This window comes from Channa argus, chromosome 2 (assembly GCF_033026475.1).
Source record: "Channa argus isolate prfri chromosome 2, Channa argus male v1.0, whole genome shotgun sequence".
NCBI lineage: Eukaryota > Metazoa > Chordata > Actinopteri > Anabantiformes > Channidae > Channa > Channa argus.
The window spans coordinates 5,647,413-5,673,032 of NC_090198.1; the positions used below are offsets into that span (position 1 = coordinate 5,647,413).

General features: G+C 38.3%; 2 protein-coding genes across 2 annotated transcripts; one reads left to right on the plus strand and one right to left on the minus strand.

Annotated features, from left to right (window-relative positions):
• Window positions 1-4,590: 4,590 nt before the first annotated feature.
• LOC137110343 (synapse-associated protein 1-like) lies at window positions 4,591-9,207 on the minus strand. The gene is made up of 9 exons (XM_067494998.1): window positions 8,877-9,207; window positions 8,310-8,428; window positions 8,104-8,170; window positions 6,663-6,736; window positions 6,396-6,535; window positions 6,108-6,268; window positions 5,908-5,957; window positions 5,650-5,806; window positions 4,591-5,502 (listed from the first exon to the last, which is right to left on the minus strand). The coding sequence occupies exons 1-9, from the start codon at window positions 9,076-9,078 to the stop codon at window positions 5,372-5,374; spliced, it is 1,101 nt and encodes a 366-aa protein (XP_067351099.1). The 5' UTR covers window positions 9,079-9,207; the 3' UTR covers window positions 4,591-5,371.
• A 350-nt stretch (window positions 9,208-9,557) lies between these two features.
• Window positions 9,558-14,215, plus strand: phospho2 (phosphatase, orphan 2). Its single transcript, XM_067494999.1, has 4 exons — window positions 9,558-9,684; window positions 10,222-10,297; window positions 10,497-10,591; window positions 10,708-14,215. Exons 2-4 carry the CDS (start codon window positions 10,227-10,229, stop codon window positions 11,271-11,273), a joined length of 732 nt encoding a protein of 243 aa, XP_067351100.1. The 5' UTR covers window positions 9,558-9,684; window positions 10,222-10,226; the 3' UTR covers window positions 11,274-14,215.
• Window positions 14,216-25,620: the final 11,405 nt, after the last annotated feature.

Consider the following 25,620-nt stretch of genomic DNA (forward strand, 5'->3'; position numbering starts at 1 on the left):
AGAGAAGTGGTGGAGCAGGTGTGGAGAGAATAGGAAATGGGTAGATTCAACACCTGGCTCCTCTCATGTATTCAAGAGTGTCAGTACATGAGTGGTTGAGTGTGTGTGTGTGTGTGTGTGTGTGTGTGTGTGTGTGTGTGTGCACGCGCGTCTGTCTGTATGCAAAAATGCCTGGATTTGTCAGTTAAACTGTGAGAGCTTTAGGTAATAATGGGCTCACTGTCTCTGTGTAACATGCAGACACGATCAGTGACAGCATGGTTGTGACCCAAAGAATCTGTTGGATGGGCTGGAAGGAAAAAGCTTTATGAAATAGTGACGGGGGAGAAGCGAGAGAAGGGACACAAAAGGAAACCGCAAGAGACAAGTGGGAGTCAGCAGACAAGCTCAAGCCCATACAGGTTAGTCATCTAATCTCCCATCTCCATGCTAAATAGAAAAACCACTGTAGGCTTCCTGAATAGATTATAAATGAGGTGTCGTGTTAACATAGAATAAGTTCAGCAGAGCAAAAAATGTTGGTGCATGCTATTTATCAGCTACTGTATGTCCTATAATTGTGCTGTGGTTGACAGCGGAATGCAATTTCTTGTCAGAAGCTCCAGATATGCTTTTATGATTTCTTGACAGTCTGAGATGTGTGACCATGTGATACGGTGGTCAAGTAGGAAGAATGTCTGTCTGACAAGAAATAAAGCACACAGCACTTTCTAATCCAGCCTCTTAATATTTCATCTAATATGGTTTACCACTAGCAAACATTAAAACATAATAACTAAACGTCAATGCTGCCAAGCCCGTATTTGTTATTCGTTACACATTACAGTGTTAATGACAGGTTCTGTGTGCAAATGTCTGTTTTCAGTGTCCCTGTGCAAACAAGGCACAGTGTGAGGGGAAACACACACTCCTACTCCTTTCTCACCAAGCCGATGTCAAAGAACTAGCACCGATGAAGAACAACTGCATTGAACATGTACCAAGATATTCAAAGCATGTGTTGTCATGGTGGAAGACGCACACAGGTGCTAATTTCTTGTTAAACTTACCGACAATGTTCTCAGAATCTTTTATGGTTTTGGGTCTCAGACAACTATGGTTTAAATTACTTTACAACACTGTCATAAAAAGGAAAGTTCAGCATTCACTGGGAAAACAAAAGTTTTACAAGGGTTCAAATCAGCTATACACCTGTCAAAGCCATGCACGTATTGGAGTTCAGTATTCATGACTAATTGTTCCAATTATTACTTAATTTATTACAAATACTACTGAATTATCAATGATGAAATATTACACATTAAAAACTATCTGTATATTGTTTTAATTCCTGCCTTTGCAATTATTAGTATATTCCAGTTTGCTAACTGAATATAACATAAATATGTGCATATAGCATATTGCCAGATTATCACAATTTTTTAGTTTAGTTCAATTCAATTCATCTTTATTTATATAGCTCCAATCCACAACAAAGTCATCTCAAGGCACTTTACAGAATAAAGTCAAGACCATAAAGATGTATAGAGACAACCCAACAAATCCCCCTTGAACAAGCCCTAGGCAACAGTGGAGAGGAAAAACACCCTTTAATGGAAGAAACCTCCAGCAGAACCAGGCTCAGGGTGGACGGCCATCTGCCTTGACTGGTTGGGGTGAGTGGAAAGTCAAGAGATAAAAGAAAAAGAGCAACAAAAGCAACAACAAAACATCGGGCAGGTTGGTAGGACCAGTAGCTGCACGCTGAAGACACACAGCTTCAAAGCTTGGGGACACCTGCAGAAAGGGACAGAGAGAGGGAGACAGAGAAAGACAAAGACAACTACGGGAGAAAACACAGAGTTAATGTCATACAGTAGTGACAATTGTTAGGTGAGAGGAGAGGAGAGAGTGACAGGAGGAGGGGGGGTCCCCCAGCTGTCTAAGTCTATAGCAGCATAACTATAACTAAGTACAAGCTTTATCAAAAAGTAGAGAGGGTGTCTGCCTCAGAACTGGGAACTGGTTCCACATGAGAGGAGCTTGATAGGTAAAGGCTCTGCCTCCCATTCTACCTTTGGAAATTCTGGGAACCACAAGTAGGCCTGCAATCTGAGATCGAAGTTGTGTACTGGGATGATATGGTGCTATGAGGTCTTCTATAGATATTTCACTGCTCTTTAAAAGTAATGGACTGAATGGCACCATAACATCAAATAGCATAAACACTATGTGAATGTTGGTAGACAGAAACACATCTTCTTATGCAAACACTGCTCTATATGTGTAGGATGTGTAAGTAGGAAACCTACAGTATTACAACTTCGTCAAATAACAGCTTTAGTATGTACATGTTTTTCAAAAATGTTTTTGTAAAAGTGTTTGACCAATTCCATCCAGTTTGGTGAAAGTATATCAAAAGTTCAAAAATACATCTACAGATGTTTACAGGGTGTAAACAATGTTATGAATATAAGGTAGTGGTAATTTGTGAGTAACAATGTGCTTCCTGTTAAGACACGCCAAAACCTCATTTTATACACTCACACCCCTGATGTTGCTGTTCTTCTTATTTCTTTCTGGTCCACCCTTTATTCTTTTTTTTATTTATTTATTTATTTTTTGTTTTTATAAAACTTCTAATTTTAGGAGCATTTCCTGCTCATTTGTAATTGGCTGTTTGCTGTAAAATGCAGAGAGGATAAAAACTATTGGTTGGTTAATTAAGGAGGATTTGTGCTACAAAGATAAAAAAAAACAAAAAAACAAAAAAAAACAAAACATATGCTGTGATGTGTTTCTTTATTTCAGAAAATCTTCTAATAATATTCCTTCATCTCTGTTTTTTTATCTGAGTCTTTGCCTGGAGTACTGACTTGGAAATCTGCAGGCTAGACACACACAGCCAAACACACACACACACCCAGGAGCACATACACACGATGGTACCTCCTTTATACATTATTAAAAGATTGTTAAACCGAGATCACACATGAGTGATAAACCAACACATGGGTCCTCATCTGCAGTGCTTTGTCGCCATGGTGACAAACTGTGTATCCTACTAGACAGCAGCTGGTGGACCCTGGCTGTGATCCTGTGATAGGAGCGATTTATGTGCATATTAAAAAAAAAGAGAGAGAGAGAAAACAAAGAGGGAACACACCATGGGAAATTCTATTCTTTGTCTCTTTCTCACGTCATATAATTGGACATACCTTAAATCAAAGACGAAGAAAGAAAGCACAGCCCACATTAGCATATTGATCCCTGCATTGATTGCCTTTTTTTAAATGAGTATTCGGTTTCCAATTTATTTTACTGTCTTTATCGCTGCGGGGGAAGTGCTGACACTTCAGACAGAGCTTCCCCCGACTCTCTCAAACAGAAATGTGAATGGGCGTGCTGAGACAAGCCTGGCTGTCTGGTTTCCACAAGCAGATCCAACATGATTACAGACTTTTTACAACCAAAACATCCAAACCTCCTTTCCATCATTCCACACTGACTTACTCACTCTCTTGAATGGATTTTTTTTTCCTTCAACACCACCGCCCCCCTTCAGACAAATGTGTCTTATATATGGTGGCATCTGTTTGCTGCTTGATCTACAAATGCTATTGATCACAAATACATTGTCCAATCCACATTTTCCCAATTGTGACGACATTTTACAAGTGGCCAACTCCTAATTTGAATTAAATTAGCATTTTCCACACATTTGGGGTCAATCTGACACCATTTGATTATAAACCTTTCTGTGCAAATACTATTTTGAAACATTAGTAGTTTATTTGCATTTATTTACAGATAGCTGCAAATTGTGCGTCGTGTGATGTGTGGAGACTTCCTAATGTAGTGTGACAATGAACATTTCATGCTCACAGTATACATAAACCTGATTTTCAGGTTGGATGGATGTGGACTCAGGTGTATAATGTAAGAATTGAACCATGGATGTATTAAACAATGCATTCTGACATATAAGCAAAATATTGCTATAGGAAACCATTGGGCACACTGGCCATTCTGCTTTGTCATAGTGCTCCATTTGCATCAGTTATCCAGTTTCCATAAATAATCCAATAATTAAAAACATATGTAAGAAAAAGTGCACCAGAAGGATCTTGTCTATTCATTAATGAATCTTAATTATGAGCCTTCCTGTATGAACGTGTTGTGTTCTTTCTTCTACACCTCAGTGAGCTACAATATGCACTAGTTGTTGATTCCATTAATATTATAGCTGTTCACTTCTTGTAACAATCTTGTCACTTCTATATCTGTAGATTACCCCAAGTTATTAGAGTTATTATTATAGCATTAAAGTATTCACAGCACTTAACTTTTTCCACATTTTGTTATGTTACAGCCTTATTCCAAAATGGATTACATTCATGATTGTCCTCAAACAATATCCCTCAATGACAATGTGAAAGAGGTTTGCTTGAAATCTTTGTAGTTATTTAACCCATTTTGGAGTGAGGCTGTAACAATTACATTAGATTAATTAATGTAAAAATTAAACACTGTGAATACCTTTGTGGATGCACTGTATATGGCATATTAAATATGCTAAATATGTAAAAAGAAAAAAAAAAACTTTGATGATTTTCTTAGTCTTTGAAATGTTTTATTTGTTCTAAGTTAATTGCTTGATTTAAGGAAAAATCAATATACAATGATTACAAGTACATCTATAAACTGTTATAGAATTTATACTGCATTTCCAAATATCACATCTTGTTTATCGTCTATTATAGCAGATATATATTTATTAAAGGATGACAGATTAAAGTCTTTCGGTTTCAGTGAGAACAAAGAAAAGCAAACATTAACAGTCGAGGTGGAGTCAAAATGCCATCGAAAACGTGAATTGCTGAGCAGCTGTAATGAAAGGGGAACGCAACTTGAAGTTAATTGTAGTGTTAGAATCCTTTTTATTTACATATGTGTAACTTTACATTTGACATTACTGTGCTATTACTATACTATACTTACTGTACAACCCACCAGAAAGCAGCAGTGGAAACAAAGACAGACTTTGATGCAGATCTGAGGGGAAAAAAACAAACAAAAAAAAAACAGCCGCCCTACATTCTAACATTGATGGTATTGTACTGAAGCGCCCTCTAGCGGGTTTTCCCTTCAACAAGACAGTGGCCAATGAAGTAGTAGCTCACTAACATGTGTGGACAAAACCACTGCTCACAGCCTAGGTGACACACTCTTGCTCTAATTGGACCTACATCTTCATCAGGTACACAAGTATGGAGCTGGATGGGGGGGGGGGGGGAGATGTGGAAGTTCACCCCCGTTGTGCATAAATCATCAGCAGTCATTCATTCTGCCCCAGATCGCTGTCTGTTTAGGATAAACACACACATGCTGTCTAGCTGTCATCAGCCTGGAGCATCTTCTCAATCTCTTGATCCCATTGGTCGTCTTTGTTGTCTGTCTCAGTCACCACCTCGTACTCCTGAAGCTCCTGCTGCAGCTCCTTCTCCCAGTCGGCTGGCTCATCTGGATGTAAAGTGGAGATAAGGGTATAAGCAAGAGACAATTATTTTCTCTGCAATTTGCTAATACACAACCACAGAATGTGTTCTTTCAGAAACCTAATTGGTTTATTGATACATAAGTATCAATAAAATCTCTTTGAAAACTAACCATCAGGTGAGGGGACGCTTTCCTTTTTATCTAGCACCAGCTGCTGCATCTCTTTCCTGAAGTCCTCCTGGTTGATGGCCGTTGAGTCGAAAGCATCACTGACAAACTCAGACACTCCAGGACTTGTTGACATGTCCTCCTCTTCTTCCTGGGGAGGCTGGCAAAAACACATACAAGATTCAAAGGCAACTCGGTGTATTTTCCTACGTCTTAGAAATGCTGCTGCAAGGCATGAACTTATCCAAGATGAAGTGTTACCTTCTGCATGTCGCTAATGGAAACTGGTGGTGTTTTGGGTCTGACATTGTCTACAAAGTAAAGAATACAGTCCTCTTACTTTTACATATGCAAATCACAATGTTCCGTTTTCTTGACTCAGTGACCTATGGATTTTCTTAAAAACCACAGCCAGTTCTGGAGAGCGGCCCTGCTTCTGTTGAAGCGTACACAGGTCTGACCTTTTAATACAACGTCCTCATGTGAAACACCGGCCCCTCTGTCCTCGCCGTTCCTCTGCTGCTGCTGCTGCTGCTGGGCTGCCAGAGCTGTGAGCTGAGCTGACTGCTTGATCAGAGACACCCGGTAGAAATAATTCCTCCAGAATACCTCCTCCTTTACACTGTCCAACACATAATTTACATAATTTGAATACAGATTTCACTGGGACCTTTATCGTGTTAACACAAAAAAATGTCTCAAATACACACTGTACACACACAACCACACAATCCTGGAATGCTACTCACTGTTTAGGAACCAGGTCAAAGCGCATGCGGTTAAGGAGTTGGTCCTCCTCCAGCATCACCGAAGCCAGTGGATACATCTGCTCCATGTCAAAGTGGAACTGAACACCAGCGGGAGGGTCCCGCAAGAAGTTCCTCTTGTCCTAGAATCAGCAACCAGAAAGCTCAGTTTTTTTTTTCCAAAAAACTTAAAATATTTCAGTGATAGTCACATGTTTGTACTGAACAGAAATAAAGTCACAGACACTTTCATTTACTGCATTTGCTTACAGCTGACAGAGCGAGGATCTGTTGCTGGATTGTCTCCTCCTCATTGTAGCCAACCCACGGAGGCACTGCTGCTTCTGTACACAAACATCAGTATACACACAACCACACCTTTAGTGTATATTTGAAAAAAATGAAAAGCTACATTTAGTTATAGAAAATCATTAAAATTACAGACCCATTTTAAGAGTGATGTATGTGAGTAGGTTAAGGTAAGAGAAAGATGGTGGCTGTTGTTTAATAGACAATAAACATGTTTTGTGAGAATAGACAATTCTTTAATCTGAACGACATATTCTGAGTGACTAAACACAAGCATAAATCAGTTCTTTAATCTAGTCAGACAAACTGGATGCTGTGCTCAAAGAAAAAAAAAAATACAATATCAGTAAACACTGTTATTACTGATGTTCAGACCATGATTCCAAACTCCATAGTGTGAGCAACAAGATGACATAATCTGAAATGAAAGTTCCTTTCAAGTGATGTCATCTGGAGGCATTTGTTAGCTAGAAGTAGAGATAATTTAATATGGGCGAGTCAGAGGGACATTTAATGGCATTTATGTATATGTACTACTGATACTACAATCAAAAGAAACAAGTTCAAAATCAGTGACAGTGTCCTTTAAGTTACCTACAAAAATATATCTCTGTTTACAGTTTAGTTGCATAGGAACAGTATTTATGAGACAGGGTTGTTAATTCACATGTGAATTTCATACACAACCATTTGATCATGAACAACACTGTTTAAAATACATTTGTATTATTGTATTATACCATACATTATGTTTGCAGGTTGTCATTAGACAAATGTGTGTGTAGGAGAACTGGCACTGTTTTAAAGGTTTTTAAATATTAGGTTAATGGAGGTTTCTGACTTGTTTTACTTTTTTTAAATTCACACTTTTAATGGAATCATTTTTGTATTAGTAAATATATATGTGACACGACCAAAATTACAATCTTCAATGATGATTGCGTATAGTACATGACTTCTTTTATAATTTATTAGCACATTAGGCTTGAAAACTGACTCTAAAAGATCTGTTCTATAAATGAGAATTAAGAACAACATGAACAACTGGATTTGATAATAGAAAGAGGATTATGTTAGGTTGTTACAAAAGAGCATATACACACCTCACTGAACCAGTGTATTCATAAATTCCAGGCTTTAAAAGTCTGTCTTTAAAAAGTGTGTCTATTCACAATCACTTGTTACATTACTGACACTTTATTGCTGTTCCTATTCAAGACTGAGAATTCCTAGAAATACCAGAACTGTTTCCTATAATAAGCCAAGACATGCAAAGAATGTGGCTTCACTGTAAGCTAAGTAAAGCAAGGCTCTTTAAGAAAATTTCACCAACAACAGGTTACTCATAAGTAACTAGTTATATATTATAAACAAGAATCTTGGTTTCCCCTGCTGAACTTACCTGATTTTTTTGCTTTCTTCTCTTGGACAAACTTCTCTTGCTCCTTTTGAAAGTCTCCTAGAAAGGTCTGCACGCAAGCGCACACAAAGACACACATTAAAGGTTTAAAAGCACTTGAGTGTTTGGCACAATGGTGGTCCTCTGAATGCTGCAGACCTGGCAACCCTGCCCTCCTAATTACCCATAGCCTGCCACTGTCAACAAACCTTGTCTATGATGCCGTCAATTTTGCTTTCTTCCACAGTCTTCTTCAGAGTCTGAGCGGTCTCCACCATTGAGTCAGAGATCTTCTTGGTGGCACTAGAGGCAAAACTGAAGATGTACTCTGCAGAAGGAGAAAAAGGGAGAACAACAGTAGCATTTGGTGGGACTCTTACACATACACATGACAAATTTAGCAAGAGAACTCCCATTCAGCAAAAGACTTGCAAATATAGCTGCTAAAAACGGCACCAATGTCCTGTTAAAACGCCACTCTTTAGACTGTGTTAGCAACTGGGGGCCTCCATGGGTATCTTTGCCTGGGGTCCCTGCTGAATCTAGGGTCGCCACAGGCAGTCCGATATGCTCTTAGTTATATTCCAAGAGACCAAAGAATTAAAATGGAGAGTCCAAAAACTAAATTAGGTCGATTTACTGAGTTTACAGAAGCCGGGCACAGCGCTAAGGCAACCAAATATTCGATACACTGCACATTTGTTGATTTCATTGCTTGACATCAACTACTTCGCAAAACCAGGACGAATATTTGTAGCGAAATGATTCTTTCTTACCACCCAGCCCTCTGCTCTGCTCGGAGTTTTCCTGGTTCGCCTTTGGTTCTTCATCCGAGTCAGCTGGTTGCTGTTTGTTGAGCTCATTCTGTGCTTCTACCACCTTTTCGTCCTGCTCTACGCTCGGGTTTTCTTTGTCACCTGACGTATTGTTGTGCGTCGGGTTGTCCAAACCGAACCACGTCCCTAAACCTTTGAACATGTTGTTCGAAATAAAACAACAGTTTAGGTTAAAGATGAGAAGCGCAACAAATTTGACAGTGTGCTATTCTTTACTTTATGCAACCAGGAACTACACCACAACAACAGGTTTTCTTCTTCTCTGTTTTGGAGAAGATCAAGTTGTGCTACTGCCACCCAGTGGCGAAGGGGATGCAATGACGCATTCACGGTTCTCTGGACCAGTGGATTAACTTCTGTTTTAGATTTTCCTAAACAAAAACATTAACAAGCAAGAAACAATTGATTTTTTTCATACTAACAAAATTTATGAGTATAAAATTGTAGTAATTTTACGTTTACACATTCTATCAAAGTCTGAAATATTTAAGTTAAATGATATATTTTTTTACACATGTATGTGATGCGTTATCGTATTGACAATCCAGCGTTAGCAATAATCAGTATTGCTAAAGCTGTTATAGGACACACACAACAAATAAACAAACAAGAAAAAACAAACAAAAACAGGCCAAACCCTGCACTTCTTCAGCAGTTGGCGGTACTGAGCTCGGGTTTGTTGCAGATCTTACGCAACACATCAAGACAAGGAAGAAGAAAGTCCGGCGGTTTCCTGTAACAAGCCAAGGTGGGTGAATCGTTTTTATCTTTTTACGTAAAATGATTCATTGTGTGTGTTAATTTATGTCGTAGCGTAGTGCAGAGACTGTCGCAATACTTGTCATTTCTTATAAGTCTGCCGTAAATAGTTGAAGCCGATGGAAGGAACTAGCCGGAGTGCTACGCTGTTTAGTTGTGCGGAGACGACGTCTCGTCAGACTCCTTAGAAAAGAAGCGTCATTTAAGCCTTTCAGGTTTAGGCGTTAAAGCCCGTGGGGAGTAGCCAGTAATTTCAAAATCCTAAACGTTAATTAAGGTTTTGTGCAACAATCGGCATCCAGAGGAAAGCAATCGCTTGGTTTATCTTAACCTGGTTACACAAGTCACATAGTGTAACTCAGCCCAAACGTCACCACTATACTGAACAACACCTCCAACTTACCAGACATGTTTATCTAACAAGAGTATTGCAGTCATTATTTAGATTTGTTAAGTTTAAAATTTTGTTTTATACTTCAATTAGGTCTTACATTTTTTATTTTGTGAACCTTTTGTCTTTTTCCAGGAAAAATGAAACTTTTGATGGTGTTTGATTTTGACCACACAGTGGTCGATGACAACAGTGACACCTGGGTGGTCAGGTAAATAACACATAGAGTGAATTAAATAATAAAATTCTATAAAGTCATTTCGAAGGCACAGGCTAAGTAAAAAAAGGCACATTGATTTTTACTGCTGCAAACAATAAATATCGACCACAGGGACACAGTTGAAATATTATTTTCTGCGCTACAAACAACATTAATCCGCAGTGGATTTCTCTGTTTTCTATGTTCGCAGATGTCTTCCAGATCAGAAGCTTCCGGACTCTGTGAAGACTTCCTACAGAAAAGGACACTGGACGGAGTTCATGGGCAAAGTGATGACCTACATAGGTGAGAATTAATGCTCCTGTTTTCAGACCAAACTTGCATCCATATGTGGACAGTAAGTTAAGATTTTGTTTATTACTCAACATCTGCTAATACTTCAGTTTGATCTGATCACACAGGAGAGCAGGAGGTCAGCCCTGACAGGATCAGAAATGTGATGGAGACTATCCCCTTCACAGCTGGAATGACAGACTTGCTGACATTCATATTAGAGAATAAAAGCACCGTCGACTGCATAGTCATCTCTGATTCCAATACCATGTTCATAGACTGGATCCTCCATGCAGCTGGACTCCACAGGGCCGTCGACCACATTTTCACCAACCCCGCTAAGTTTAATGAACTTGGTTACATGGAGGTACGTTGCTACCACTCTCACGATTGCAGTCGGTGCCCCATAAACCTCTGCAAGAAAAAAGTCCTAGAGCTTTACCTCTCAGAGAAGTCTGACGAAGGGGTGGAGTATGAGCGGGTGTTCTACGTCGGAGATGGTGGAAACGATCTCTGCCCGACATCCTGTTTGAGAGGTCATGATGTTGTGATGCCCAGGAAAGGGTACACCCTGGAGAGACTGCTGGCCAAACTGGACGATCAGGAAGATGGTGCTTCCTTGAGCGCTAGAGTCATTGTCTGGAGCAGCGGCTCTGAGATCCTCCAGGAGCTGAAAGCAAGTATGCAGTCATAGCCAGGGTATTGCACTTATGGCAAGTTTTGGGTTTGCACTGTAGGGGGTTTCTTTCTGCTCCCTGTAACTGTCACATTATCTAGACAGTATTTCAAACTTTTAAAGTTGAACTTTAATAGCAGAGTTATTTTAATTTAGTTAAAATGTATTAGTCTTCAGATAATTTTATTTTAATCTAAGACAACTGCCTCGTCCATGGTTGATGATTAAGAGGCTGGAGGTGGGAAAACGAAGCAGCCAAGCCAGGGTTTTAATTTAAGTATTTGAGATCTTAACTGTTTTTTGGGACCTGATCCAGGAAGCAGAGAAGTAATATAATTGATTTTAATGAACAGGATTTCAAGGAACTCTTGTGGAGTTTACAGTTCAAAAACAGAGCCATTATTGCTCTTCCTCTTGACCCCTTGTCATAATGTTGGGTGTAAGTAGTACTCCACAACGAGTAGAAGTACACCTTTTAAAGCCTTGGCTCAAGTTGAAGTGTACTCTGAAATTTATGGAATATACAATATTTTTGTAAACATACGCTCTATATTATAAGTTAGTGTGAAGAGATATGGTAGATGCTTCCTGTGACAGCCACTAACAGAACAGGTCTGGTAACAATGGAGAGACATTCACTTCTAAATGTTTTTGTGTTGGGCTGATCTTTCTACCTAACTGGAAAAGGCCGAACTCTGTGTGCTTCAGCGTCAGTATCTGATTCGCCGGATTGATTTTGAGCCTCATGTAACATCTAGCTCGACTCTCAAAAGCTGCATATTAACGTATAAAAAAACGTTTCAAAATATGGACTGAAGTCAGCATTTACGTGTAGTGATTAATGATCAGGTACATGCAAAAGCATTTGTAGAATATAAAAAAAAACCTAAAATGTACAAATACATGATAGTTTTTACAGTGACTTGTAAAAGTAGGACAAGCAGAAGTGTGTTACCAATAACATTTACTTTTGCTCTGGTTTAAACCAGTTTCAGAGAGTTATGACGCTGAAGGCCGAACATACAAGCACATTTATGAATTGCATTTTCTACTGTTGCATGACAAAATGTCTTGTCTATGAAAAAGGTGTGTTATACTAAAATAATAATATAAATTAGGTCAGTGCAATAGCTGTCTTTTTTTTTTTCCTTTTAATGTAGCATTTACTTACCTCAGCCTTACCAAGTAATTTTTTTAGTTGAAATGTTTTTCTAGAGTTTTTTTTTTATACGTTGCATAATTGAAACCAAAGCTGGCACAGCTGGCAATTTTAAGATCAGTTGGCAAACACACATACAGCTGCATTTAGTGTTTTTTAGCTGTTTGTATTTAATTGGTGTTGCTTTGTTTTTCTACTCAGGTCTGTGATTTGAAGGCAGTTTTATTAGATGCGTATAAGGTAATTCTTCATAAAGCTGAATATTACCACTTTCATTAGTTTTACCTTGGTGTAGCTAATAAACTGCCGTATAAGGCCACATTGTTTAAACCAGGGTTGGATTTACCTGATTGTGTTAACTCTGGTTTGTCTCAACTGAATGGAATTAACACAAAGTAGCTGAATTAAGATAAATGAACAAACAATCCAGGTCTTCTTTTTTTAACACCTCAGGTCTATGGAATTATAGGGATGACTCCTTTCCCCAAATAACAGAGAATGTGTATAGAATGTTTTCCGGCAACATGATATTTAATGTACGTTCAGATACTACAAATGTGTCCTCTTCATCGGAAGTAACAATAAAGGGTAGAAGAAGAAAGTTACAGTAAAATAATGAAAATCAGATCTTTGTAAAACTTTTCATTCCTCTTTATGAAATGTGCTCTAATACTTTGTGTGTCCTCCCTTTGCCTTTATAACTCCCTCCGACCTCTTTGGATACTCTCTGAGCAGCGTTTGTATCATTTGAGGTGTGATTTTAGCCCATTTGTTTTCTGCCATGTACAGCCTTCTTCAAATCTGTCCACAGTTTGCAATGATATTCAAGTCTGGAGACTGAGAAGGACATGAAAAAACATTCACCTTTTTATTTTGTAACCATTCCTGGGTGGACTTTGCTCCCTGATTTCAATCCTTGTCTTGCTGAAGTATCCACTGCCTCTTCATTTTTAGCTTTTTGACTCATGGTGAGAAGCTTTGCTTTAAAAGCTTCTGATATTGGGCTGCATTCAAAATATCATCGAGCCTCCACCGTGTGTGACTGTATTATTGGATTTCTTGTCCTTTATGGACAGTTTAATTTTAATTATTTCACTTTCTTTTTGTTCACTCCTTGACCATTTTTGTTACTTCTGATGATGAAGGGACAATTGTTATTAAAAAAACAAAATTCTTGTTTTAGTCTTTTGGTTGTTTTAGTTTAAGGGGATACACACTATTTACTCAACTGTACTTAACATAATATCTGGACGTGCATTCACTTCTTCAACAAATGTTAATAGAAAGAAGTGCATTGAGTTTTTCTTAAATTCACACTTTCACTATGTATTGGACGTTTAATTTTTCTAAACCTTGTCAAATTAATGATGAAATTAAAACTAGAAACCTTTTTATCTATTCTTATCAATTTGTGCCCTCCATCTACTGAGCGGTCACAGAAAAGGGATCGCTGTAATGCAGCGTAATATGAAACTATGATGGTTTATTGATGGATGGCACTTTTCATTTGCAGTATATAAATTGAGTGGCCAAATATTTTGTACTGTACTGTTTTATGATAGATGGTTGAAAGGGCTGTTGCAGACACTTCTCTGAACAGCTGAAAACAAGCTACTTGCAGAGGGAGCTGAGATGGAATTTGGTCTCTAATAATAATGGAACCTGTTAAGGCTCTTGTCAGTATGTACAGCAAGTTTACAGATAAGGTCTATAATGGATCAAATTGAACTGAAAAAGAGCAAAATAAAAAATGTGGAAATGAGGAAAAATCATTTCAAAATTAAAAGGAGTGTGAAAAATGGGTGATTCTTGTGTGTTCTATTAAAAATATGATAATGAAAACAGTGATTAATTTTAGGAAGTTAAATGGGAATTATGTAGATAAATGATTAAATATGTGCTGTGACTGAGAAAAGGGGACAATTAAAGTAGAGATAAGATGTATGTTCCGTTTAAAACTAAAGGGTGAAATACACATTTTGAAATACACCTTTACATTTCATAAATGTATCAATTCATAAACATCAACCAGCTAACATGCTCACAGTGATGATACGGTCTTGTTAGTTCATATTAGCATGCTATGCGCTCTAAGAATCAGTGAGTTATTAAAGTCGGCAGGCTTCATCTTCTGAAAATGATCAAAATTGAAAAACAAAAAAACTAGTAGAGGCTATTGAGACATTGCTGCTTTCATTTTTTTCACTCAAACTTTAACCAGTGGTTGACCGAAGAAGTGCTTAGTCTTTATTAGTCTGAATAGACACACACATCCTGTGAAAATAAATCCATTTTCCTCCCAAGGCCGATGGAAAACACCAAAACACATCACTAGACTGGCACATACGGACGTGGATTTCAAGAGAGTTTTGGAAAGGCAACAATTCACAGAGACATCTCTTGTCTAAGATCTAACCTGGCATTACAGTCTAGGACTCGGGAGCTTTTGTTTGCTTTCTGCATTCACTATTCCGTGGGAAGAAGCTCTAGATGAGGCTTGCTGTTTTAAAAAGAGTTTGCTTGAATAAGTGACACTTCTGCTTAATAGTGAGGCTCGTTTGATCGGGATACAAGGCTTGAACGTTTCACTTGCCATTCTAAATGTTTGGTGTTCAGGCCAGATAGATGTTTCAGAATCAGCCGGTGTGTGAAGGAGATTTTACTCCATCATATTATCAGTTGTTGCATTTGTTTGGGCCAATAATGTGATACGGTTTGCTGTGGCTTCCACTGCCAAGAAAGTTTGGTTTTAATCCAACAAGGACAAAGAATGTAAGAAGTCATCTTGGATTCTGTAAAACTGGGATGGATTTTTCATGTTATTGTAAGTTGTATACATTGATTAAACTAAAAATGTGATTACTTAAGTCCACATGTTGCAAAAGTATATAAAGTAAATATAAATAACTAGGTAATATTGTAGCTTAAGTAATATTATAATCTCTACAATGTAGTAAGGTGGACAAGTCAAAGGTGCCACAAAAGAATCTCGAACCACTTCTAAGGATTCATGTTGACGTCTTCATCGACAGTCTCAGCATCATCTCCATCCCCTGTTCATACAGACCTCTGATCAAAAAACAATCTATGTTTATGTGCTGGACATACAGTAGTGACCCTGTTTGGGGCTAAATAATACTGCAGAAGGTACCATACTGATCTGGCAACTTTTAGAAACAAGTATGACGGATTCACTACAGCATGCGCTTTCTACCGGGGCATCAGTCTCTAAAATAAAAAAAAAAACAAAGGTTGTATTGTATGGAAATTGTCTGATGGAGTTTCAATTCAATTCAATTCAACTTTATTTATATAGCGCCAATTCACAACAAAGTCATCTCAAGGCACTTTACAGAATAAAGTCAACACTATAAAGAGAGAACACAACAATTCCCCCTTCAGAAAGCCCTAGGCAACTGTGGAGAGGAAAAACTCCCTTTAACGGAAGAAACCTCCAGCAGAACCAGGCTCAGGGTGGACGGACATCTGCCTTGAAGGGTTGGGGTGAGTGGAAAGGGGAGAGAGAAAAGAAAAGAGCAACAAAAAGCAGCAACAGGCAGGTTGGTAGGACCAGTAGCTGCACGCTGGAAGACACACAGGTCCAAAGCCGGGGACACCTGCAGAGAGGGACAGAGAGAGGGGGACAGAGAAAACCAACTCTACACACTGGAGTGATGGCCAACCTGATAACTCAACCGGGAAAAAGAGCTATTTTGTTATACAATGGACTGTTTGGTATGATGCATCATGTGATGATACATTTTCTTTTCTGTGTTATGAATGTTTTGCTTATCTGCTCTTGTTTCAAACAGGCCACTTCTTTTCTACTGCCCTGTTTGACCTTGACTGTGATGATCATGTCTTTTAGTTTACATAATGTAGCATAAGACTTTGAATGTTTGGAAGAGATGATTGAGTTGCTTTTCCGATTTACATAACAAATAGGACAAATGAGAATTGTGAACATTACCAAGAATACCTCAGTATATTTGCTGATTTGATTTTATTATATATTTAATAAATTGTGTGACCATTGGTTGATGGCAGCATTATACAAATTCAACTCTATGGTCGACTTTGTTACATTTTTCCATTGATATCGACCACGGTTGAAAAATACTATTTATTAAAGTCTGCTCAGTTTGGCACAATAACATTTAAGTACATAAGTAATCACTACTAGTTTATCAAAGTCAATTTTAGGCACTTTTCTCTGATAAACTAGTAGTAGTGATTATTTCAATGTTTATATGCAAACCAAATGTGGGTTGGCACAAGCCATGTAGGATTGTCCTGTATGTAAAGGTTGTGATGAACACAGGAGACAGCAGAGACATGGTTTGTTTTAGTGAAAGCTGGCACCAAAGAAAGTCGAACCACTTCTGAGGAACCATGTTGAAGAGGAGCGCTTCCAGCAGAGTCTTCATCGACACTCTCAAGATCATCTTCATCGTCTCTCTGTTCATAGAGACCTATGGTCAAAACAGAATATATGTTTTTGTGCCGGACACAGTGACCCAGCCTGAGGCTAAGCAACACTGCAGGAAGTACTATACTGATCTGGCAACTTTTAGAAATGAGGATGACATAGATGCTCTACCCAATGAATGTCATTTTGGTGTATTTTGTTGGATTGGTCTACAGAGAAAAATCAATGATACTGTCTGGAAATGGTCTGATGGAGATAAAACTAACTTTACACACTGGGAACTTTTACAACCTGATAATTTTGGTGGGCAAAAGAACTGTGTTGTTATACAAGGGAGTTTTTGGTATGATACATCATGTGACGATAAACGGCCTTTTCTGTGTTATGAAGATGAGCCTATCTTAGTGCAAGAGAACAAGACATGGCAAGAGGCTCTGGAACACTGCAGGGATCTTCATTCATATCCTTTTTCAAGAACCAACTATTTCAAGCATGCGTATGACCTCCTGCACATACGCTCTGCAAACTTAAGCTCCGCTGCCAGAGAAGCAGTTGTAAATGCTCAGACAGAAGGGGTGTGGATTGGTCTACGGTTCCTGGCAGGAAACTGGCTGTGGGTGAATGAGATGCCTCCGTCGAACCAACTGCCCGTCTGCCCTGCAGCTGGGAACAACTGTGGCACAGTGGCCAAGACGGGGGATGTTGTCCAACTCAGTAACTGCTCAGAAAAAAGGCTGTTTTTTTGCTCAAGGAATTAGAGGACATGTAGTCCAGACCCTGCATGTGTAGTGTGTGTGTTCCATCACTGTACTTCTTATTGTAGTGTCACACTGTTTGTAGAGTTGATCGGATACTGTGTCATTATTTAGAGTTTTAGATTCAGGTTTGACAGTAATAAAAAAAGCTGAATGATACTTGTACTGTGGTAGTAGCTTCTATAATTTGCTGTGTATATAAGTAAAACTGATATATGTACAATTTGTAAAAACAAAACAACAGAAACATAAAACACATGTTGAAGTGATCACATTATGAGTGGCCCACTTATGTCGAAGTTCAAAAAGTGTTTTCAAGTTTTCAAGCTCAAATATCATAGTTGACATTTTCCTTAACAGATGAGAAAAACCTCCCAAACACTGGATGGTATTTAAACAAGAACAATAAGCTGTACAGCAGCTTCTCTTCAAAACATTCAACGTTATCATCTCCTTGATCCAATGACACAGTCGTCAGTTGTCATGCAAATGACATGTCACATGTCACATGTCATCATGTAAGACAAGGAGGAAACTTCAGTTAGTTTGTAGCTCCAAAGATAAAGGGGTTGGGACTTTTGTATGAGCAGATGAGATGAGTGATTTTTGCAGTAACAACTGGTTGTCAGTGGAGGCTGATGGAGGTCAGATGTTATTTAATGTCAGCAAGAGACAAATGAGATCTGCTTCTTTCGCACACCCAAAAGATTCCATTTATTTTCCTCCTGATATGCTCGATGCCCTGATATTTGTTGTTTTCAACCTCTGAAAGCTGAAAGTGAAGTGTGTGTACTGGGCAATGCAGGTGAAAATTCACAGCAGGTGAGTGAAAAGAAAGAAAGACAGAAAGAAATAATAATGTTAAAACACAAAATTGCAATCGAGATTCCTTTTTTTGCTTGTTGAGGCAAATGAGAAGGACCAATTTAAGATGAGCTTTTTTCGCGCAATTTATTTTCCTCCTTCCTGCAGGGCATTGAACATATCAGAGGACATGTGTCTTCTGATATGTTCATATGTTCAAAAATTAAAGTTGCTGCTTAAGTTGCACTCCAGCTCATCTAATACCAAATCTCTGCACACAGTAATTATAAAGTCTCCGTGCAGAAAAAGACACATGACAACAGCCTCTGCTACATAAAAACAGCACACAGCTACTGATCAGTCATGCAAACACACATTATTGGACAGCACATAAAGTCAGAAGCACTGGCTGTGGCAGAGATGAGATGCATATTTGAGATGACCAATAATGTCAGATATTGATTTGATTTTCTTTATTTTCTTTAATGATTTCATGAACATTTTTTGTCCTTTTATGATTATTAGTTTTTTGAACCCCTCCCTCACTAAAACACTTGAGATCCGGTTGGTTCCGGGGCAGCTCAGCTCCCCCAGGTGCCCTGCTAATTTAAATGCTGATTAGAAGTTTCTCCACATTTGCATTTATTATATCTTCTTTGTGAATGAACCTGTCCAGAAGGTCTGCTGCTACATGCTGGGTGTGATGTTTTCAAGCAGTACAGCATGTGTAAGGAGCTCAAAGTGACACAAATACTGCAGCTACTGTAGTATTGCTACTACTACTACTACTAGGATCTTATTTCAAACAGGCCACTTCTTTTCTACGCCCCTGTTTGACCTTGACTTTGAGGATCGTATCCTGGAGTTTACATAATGTAACACAAGACCTATTTGAATGTTTGGAAGAGATGATTGAGTTGGTTTTTCCGATTTACATAACAAATAGGACAAATGAAAATTGTGAACATTCCCAAAGGTACGTCAGTCTATTTGCTGATTTAATTTTAGAATGCATTTTATAAAATGTGTGGTCACTGGTTGATGACAACATTATACGCATTCAACTCTATGGGCGACTTTGTTATATTGTTCCATCGATATTAAAACGCCATGATTCAAACATAATAATCATCATTTGGCACAATAACATTTAAGTACATAAATAACAACAAATTTTAATTACGTTTTTTAATACACACCAATATGATTTACTTTATTTACTTTTTTATATTTAAATATACATTAAAAATAAAAAATATATAACCAAATAAAACTGAATATGTATTTCACTGACTGAGCCTGTGTGTTTTATGTGTAGGTGATGTCGTTGGTTTAAAGGGATTTAGGGGCATCGCGAATGTGCTGATAGAACTGTCAAAGCTTTTAGGCACCTGGTGGTGGTGATTCCTTCAGTGTGTATTTGCAAAGCAAATGTTGCCTTTTAGGTATTTAAAGGATGTGATAAACAAAGGATACTGCAGAGATCTTGATTCTACGAGTCGGAGCTGCCACAAAGCAAACTTGGACCACGTCTGAGGAATCATGTGGAAGAGGAGCAGAGTCTTCGTCGACACTCTCAGCATCATCTTCATCCTCTCTTTGTTCTTACAGACCTACGGGCAAAACAGAATCTATGTTTATATAACGAACACAATGAACCTGTTTGAGGCTAAACAATACTGCAGGGACAACTACACTGATGTGGCAACTTTAAGAAGCCAGAGTGATATAAATGCTGTATCTGCTCAATACTGTGTTGACACACATTGTTGGATCGGTCTGCAAAGAAACATGAATAATACTAGTGATTGGTATTGGTCTGATGGAGATGATGCGGACTTTAGAAATTGGAACTTTGGAGAACCTGAGGGTTTAGTTAGGAAGGAGAACTGTGTTGTTATGAAGAACAGGGTTTGGTATGATACATCATGTGATGATAAACGGCCTTTTCTGTGTTATGAAGATGAGCCTATCTTAGTGCAAGAGAACAAGACGTGGGAACAGGCTCTGGAACACTGCAAGAATCTGCATCCAGATCCTTTTTCAGGAACCAACTATTTCAAGCATGTCTATGACCTCCTGCACATACGCTCTAAAGACTTAAGCTCTACTGCCAGAGTTGAAGTCGTACATGCTCAGACAGAAGGGGTGTGGATTGGTCTACGGTTCCTGGCAGGAAACTGGCTGTGGGGGAATGGGACGCTTCTTTCGAACCAATTGCCCGTCTGCCCTGCAGCTGAGAACAACTGTGGCACCGTGGCCAAGACGGGGGATGTTGTCCAACTCAGTAACTGCTCAGAAAAAAGGTGGTTTTTTTGCTCAAGGAATTAGAGGACATGTAGTCCAGACCCTGCATGTGTAGTGTAAATGTGTGTTTCATCAATGTACTTCTTATTGTAGTGTTACACTGTTTGATGATTTAACTTAGATTTTTTGTTTGACAGTGAACAAAAGCTGAGTAATTTATGTAAAACTGAGGTACTTACAATTTTTACAATTTTCAAAACGAAACAAACAAGAAAACCTGAAAAAACATGTTGAGGTGATCACATTATCAGCGGCCCAGATAACGGGATTTCTGTATGAGTTACATTTTTGTCAGAAAAACAAATGCCAAATAACTAAGCAGGTATTGCTTGATGCAGCTCTCATCTTTCTCTTGATGGGTTTGTGAGATCAGTAATTTTGCACTAACAACTGGTCGTCAGTGGAGGCTGATGAAGGTCAGGTCTCATTTAATGCCAGTAAGAGGAAAACGAAAAGGACCAATTTGATGTCTTCCTTTATTTATTTATTTTTGCACGGTTCATATGTCCTGTAACCCCATGACTGTCAATACCAATAGATTATTACAGTTAGTTAACCAGTGCCAACTGCTGTGCTGTTGTAATTTGCGCTGGGCTGCTAATGTTTTTTCGTTTTGCTAAATATAATTAGAAAGTCAATGTGATAAAAATAAATAAAAACATCGTGTTACATATAATGTAAATTTGTTTATCTCTTCAAAAATATATCTTCCAGAAAGCTCCATGATTAAAACAGTCAGCTTATCTTCTGATGTTGTTTGATTTAGGCTTTCTGATCAATTGCAGCTTTCGTGCTGGATGCCATTCAGTCAACGTCACGCATCATACTGATTTAGACTTTCTAAGATGTCAAAACGGAGTTTGTAATACTCAGCTGGAGATGGTACTAAAGCTGTCTTTGGTCTGTTGCAATGGAGCAGATGCTCACGCTGAAGACTGAAGGACCTCTTTTTGCCTAATGAGATGTCCAGTGTTCACAGATAAGAGACTTGCACCTGATTGAGATTTACTTTCAAGTGTTGTATCGTAGCGCGTCTGTGTGAGCTTCAACAGCTTCAAAGAACATTCGACTATTCTCTGCACAAGGCAAATATACCTGTTACAATGCTGTAAGGTGTGTTAGCCATGGGAAATTATATTATATTATTAACTTATAAAGTTAATGAAGAACTTATAAAGAACGTAGCTGTTGTAGATTGGTATCTACAGTATATGAACAGCAGACACACACATTATCAGAGATGTGTGTGCATAAAAGTAAGAACGTTCTGCCAACGTGGATATACTGCTTTGAAGCTTTTGATGAAGCAAACTGCAGCGTGACAGCAATTTGGAATCGGTTCATTTTGTTTCATCATATTAATAATTTCATGAGGCAGGTTTCTTAATTAAAGGGTCCAACAAAAATTAGCTGGACCACACAAGCTCGTGTGAGGAATCAGAGTTTTATTGTGGTGAGAGGACGGTAAAAGCTTTTCCAAACACTTTCCCATCTTCAGTGTGATGATCTGTGAATAGTGAGTGTGTGTTTTAAAATGAATTGACCAGTACTGATGCAAAACTGACATTTGCCTTAGTTTTGTTTAACAGATGCAAACGCAGAAACTGGACAGCGGCTGGGGACATGTAGGCCAGTTTTGCAAAGAAATGCTTCCCTTCCTTCACTTAAACTAAATAAAACATTTTAGAATTTATGTCATGGTGACTTGTTTTTGGCCTGCCCCACTCCAATAAAAGGGGTTCTGGGATGGCACCCGGGGGATGTCAGCCATCAGCCCTGGATCCAGCACTGTTTATACAAAGCATTCACTGTTAGCCCTGCCGTGGAGTGAAAGACTGAATGAAAAGGGAAATCAATACACAGAGCAAGTCCACCTTATTTTCAAATCAAAGTCTACCCAAAGTATCAGACATAACACAAAATTACATTTAAATAATAGCTAAAGTGCCCATTGAAATGTCAATGAGTAGCTTTTCACTGGAGATTCCTTTTAAATGTACAAAAGTTACAGCTCTCTCACCACACTTTTTGCTTATACAGTCACGCAGCCGTAGTTTAGAGGCTTTGAAGTGTTAAAAGGGAAATGTCATGTAGGGACTTTAATACCGCTGTTGTTAGAAAGTCCAAACTTTAAATTTACTCAAATTCAAATTCAGTTTCTTCAACTGCTCCAGTCCAAAACAAACTCAGGGTAAAAACAACACAGGGACACGACATAAAGAATCCGCAGTCAATCATCTAACAGTAGCCGGCTTTATCGTTTGAAGCCATGATTACGACTTGAACAGCTTGCTTTACAAGCACAGGGAAAACATGCAAACTCCACACAGAAGAAGGCTGCAGCCGGCAGGTAAATAAAAACTCATTTGGGGAAATGATCTCGTAGGGAAATCCTTTGCCTAAGGTCTAACCTGGTGTTGTGGCCAAAGGCTCAGCAGGTTTGGTTTGCTGCCTAAATTTACTTTTCATTGGAAAGAAACTCTTGATAAGCTTTGCTTTATTAAAGTGAGATGACCACAGTTATAGAACACAAAGCTATACTCATTAGAGAGGCTGTCAAGCTTCAAATGTCTAAGAAGTGTTCAGGCTATATGCTAGATTCTACCTCATCATATTACAGTATACAAGTGTTGCATAAATATGTTGTTTACCAAACAGTGTAAACTTAATTCTTTGCTTTATTTTCGGCCAACGTTTTCTGTGGCTTTCAGCATCAAGAACAATGATGATTACTGGCAGATTTTCGATTATTTATTCAGCAGAAAATTAATCTGCCAACCTATTTAGCACATTACGTGATTAGGTGAATTTCAAGTCATTAAAAAAAGAAAATGTTGACATGCACTAGTTACAGCTTCTCGCATGTCAGTATTTGCGTTACATTATTAAAACACCTGACAAAAGTGTGAATGTTTGACATTTTTAATGCATAGAGCAAAGTACTAATTAAAAACAATAAATGCATAAATTAATAATAAAACAAAAGAAAAAAGAAACCTGAAAGCGATGAATATGCAGCATTTCTGCTTGTTTACTTTGTCCTATTATCGTATCAGTAAAACTGTCTTTAGAACCACTTCAAGATACAAGATACCAACATACAATAACTAGAATATAGTTATTTATATCAGCGGTAGACTATGTTTTCAGTTTGAATCAAGTACAAGTTGTAGAAATAGTAGCTAATCCAGTAATAAGGTGAAGCAAGATGCAATAATCAAAAAGGTGTAGAAGTCAATAAACAATGTTGTCAAGTCCATTTTAGAACATGCCTGCATTGGTGAGCTTACCTATAAAAACTAAACATAATTTTATATAAATGCATATGCGTGCTGTTATGGGTCCCAAAATTCAAGGGTCAGTTCATATCATGGTTCTTGTGTCATGGTTTTCAGCTCAGTTGAAGTTGTTAGGGCCAGAGGGAGGGCATTGCCAATTTCAATATGCTTTTAATTTATTGAAAAACAGAACATAAAGATCACCAGAAACCAAAGACCCATGTGAATAATGTCCACACTCTTCATGTTGCACATGACCAGTTATCCTCCTGCCGAACCGGGCATATGGTGAGACGTGTATTAAAATTATAAAGTCACTGGTTTTGGTAAGAAGAAATAAGTCCTCCAGTAGAGCGGTGTGTCTAGCTGATGTGTTTTTAAGGTCTATGGGATTAATGAACAAGTGAATCCAGGCTTAAAACTGATAGAAGTCACAATTAAGACAAGTGTAGCACAGATAAAAATGCAAAAAACTTCATAGTGCTCAGTTTACACAGTGGAAGCTCTAACATCCAAGTAGAGGAAGAATAGGAGTCACATGTTTGAGTGAGGGGGGACACAATGGTTCTCAGTGTTTCGTAACTGGAAAAAAACAGTATTGAACCCAGTAATTTACATGCTTGTCAAAACCCATAGCTTGGTCCACTGACATGACTAGGTTGCAAATAGGAGGATTAATAGAAGATGAAAGAAATCCCAGACGTTCTTTTACAATCAGGAGAAAACTATCTGGCTCAGAAATAACTTCTGTTTTGTTGGCATTTAATTGTAAAAAATTATTAGCCATACAATATTTTTAGAAGTCAGACAGTTATAAACATATAAGTCATGTATTTGAGGGGAGTATGTGGTGCCGGGGCCAATGTTGCCCTTTGCCAGCATTCCTGTTTTTTGACAATCCTAGGATTTTCATGAACAGGGTTTCTAGGAGGTGGAGCTACCTGAGTCTCTATAAGCTGAACATAATGGATGGGTTTAAGTCTAAAAAGTCTTACTACTCTTACTAAACTTTTATGACATTTGCATAACTCCAGCCAAAGGAAAAGGGGATGATGGTTATCATAAAGACATCATTTCATATATGGTGGGGGGTGCCTTTCATTTTACATCAGTCCTGTGGTGAACTCCTAAGTCATAGATGCATTACAGCACACAAGTTACACACAGTCCATTTCTTGGTGCTCATGCTAATGCTAAGTAGGCGGAAGTGACAATGGAATTATATGACTCGATAACCGTCTTCAGTTTACAGTAAACACTAATGCTATTCTCTTGCTGTTCTAATACTTTTGATGCTTGATTACTTTTTAACATTTAAATGATCAGTAATACCTGTGTCACTATCTGAACCTCATCATTATTAGAGGAAGTTCATTGGGCCATAACGATAAGCCATCTTCAGTCTGGCCCGTATGGTTTAAATGGACCAGAACTTCCACTGTTTAGAAGCTTAGCTGCAAACCCCCTTTATTGGGATTCAATCAAAAGTAAAATCTTTCCACCGTCCTATTTTGCCTCGGCTGGGTGTCTTCAATTTACATGGCCTAAGAGCTCTTTGAATATGTGGAAGATTTGCCTGGTTTCCTAATTTTCCTAAGAAACCAAAACAAAAGAGAGCCATGAACATTAAATG

Excerpts from the sequence above, each read along its gene's own strand:
- phospho2 (XM_067494999.1), top strand. The coding sequence starts at position 10,227 with ATGAAACTTTTGATGGTGTTTGATTTTGACCACACAGTGGTCGATGAC. Across the intron at positions 10,298-10,496 it reads AGTGACACCTGGGTGGTCAG|ATGTCTTCCAGATCAGAAGC; the intron begins GTAAATAACACA and ends CTATGTTCGCAG. Across the intron at positions 10,592-10,707 it reads CAAAGTGATGACCTACATAG|GAGAGCAGGAGGTCAGCCCT; the intron begins GTGAGAATTAAT and ends CTGATCACACAG.
- LOC137110343 (XM_067494998.1), bottom strand. The coding sequence starts at position 9,078 with ATGTTCAAAGGTTTAGGGACGTGGTTCGGTTTGGACAACCCGACGCAC. Across the intron at positions 8,171-8,309 it reads TTGACGGCATCATAGACAAG|ACCTTTCTAGGAGACTTTCA; the intron begins GTTTGTTGACAG and ends GCTTGCGTGCAG. Across the intron at positions 6,737-8,103 it reads GAAGAAAGCAAAAAAATCAG|AAGCAGCAGTGCCTCCGTGG; the intron begins GTAAGTTCAGCA and ends GTTTGTGTACAG.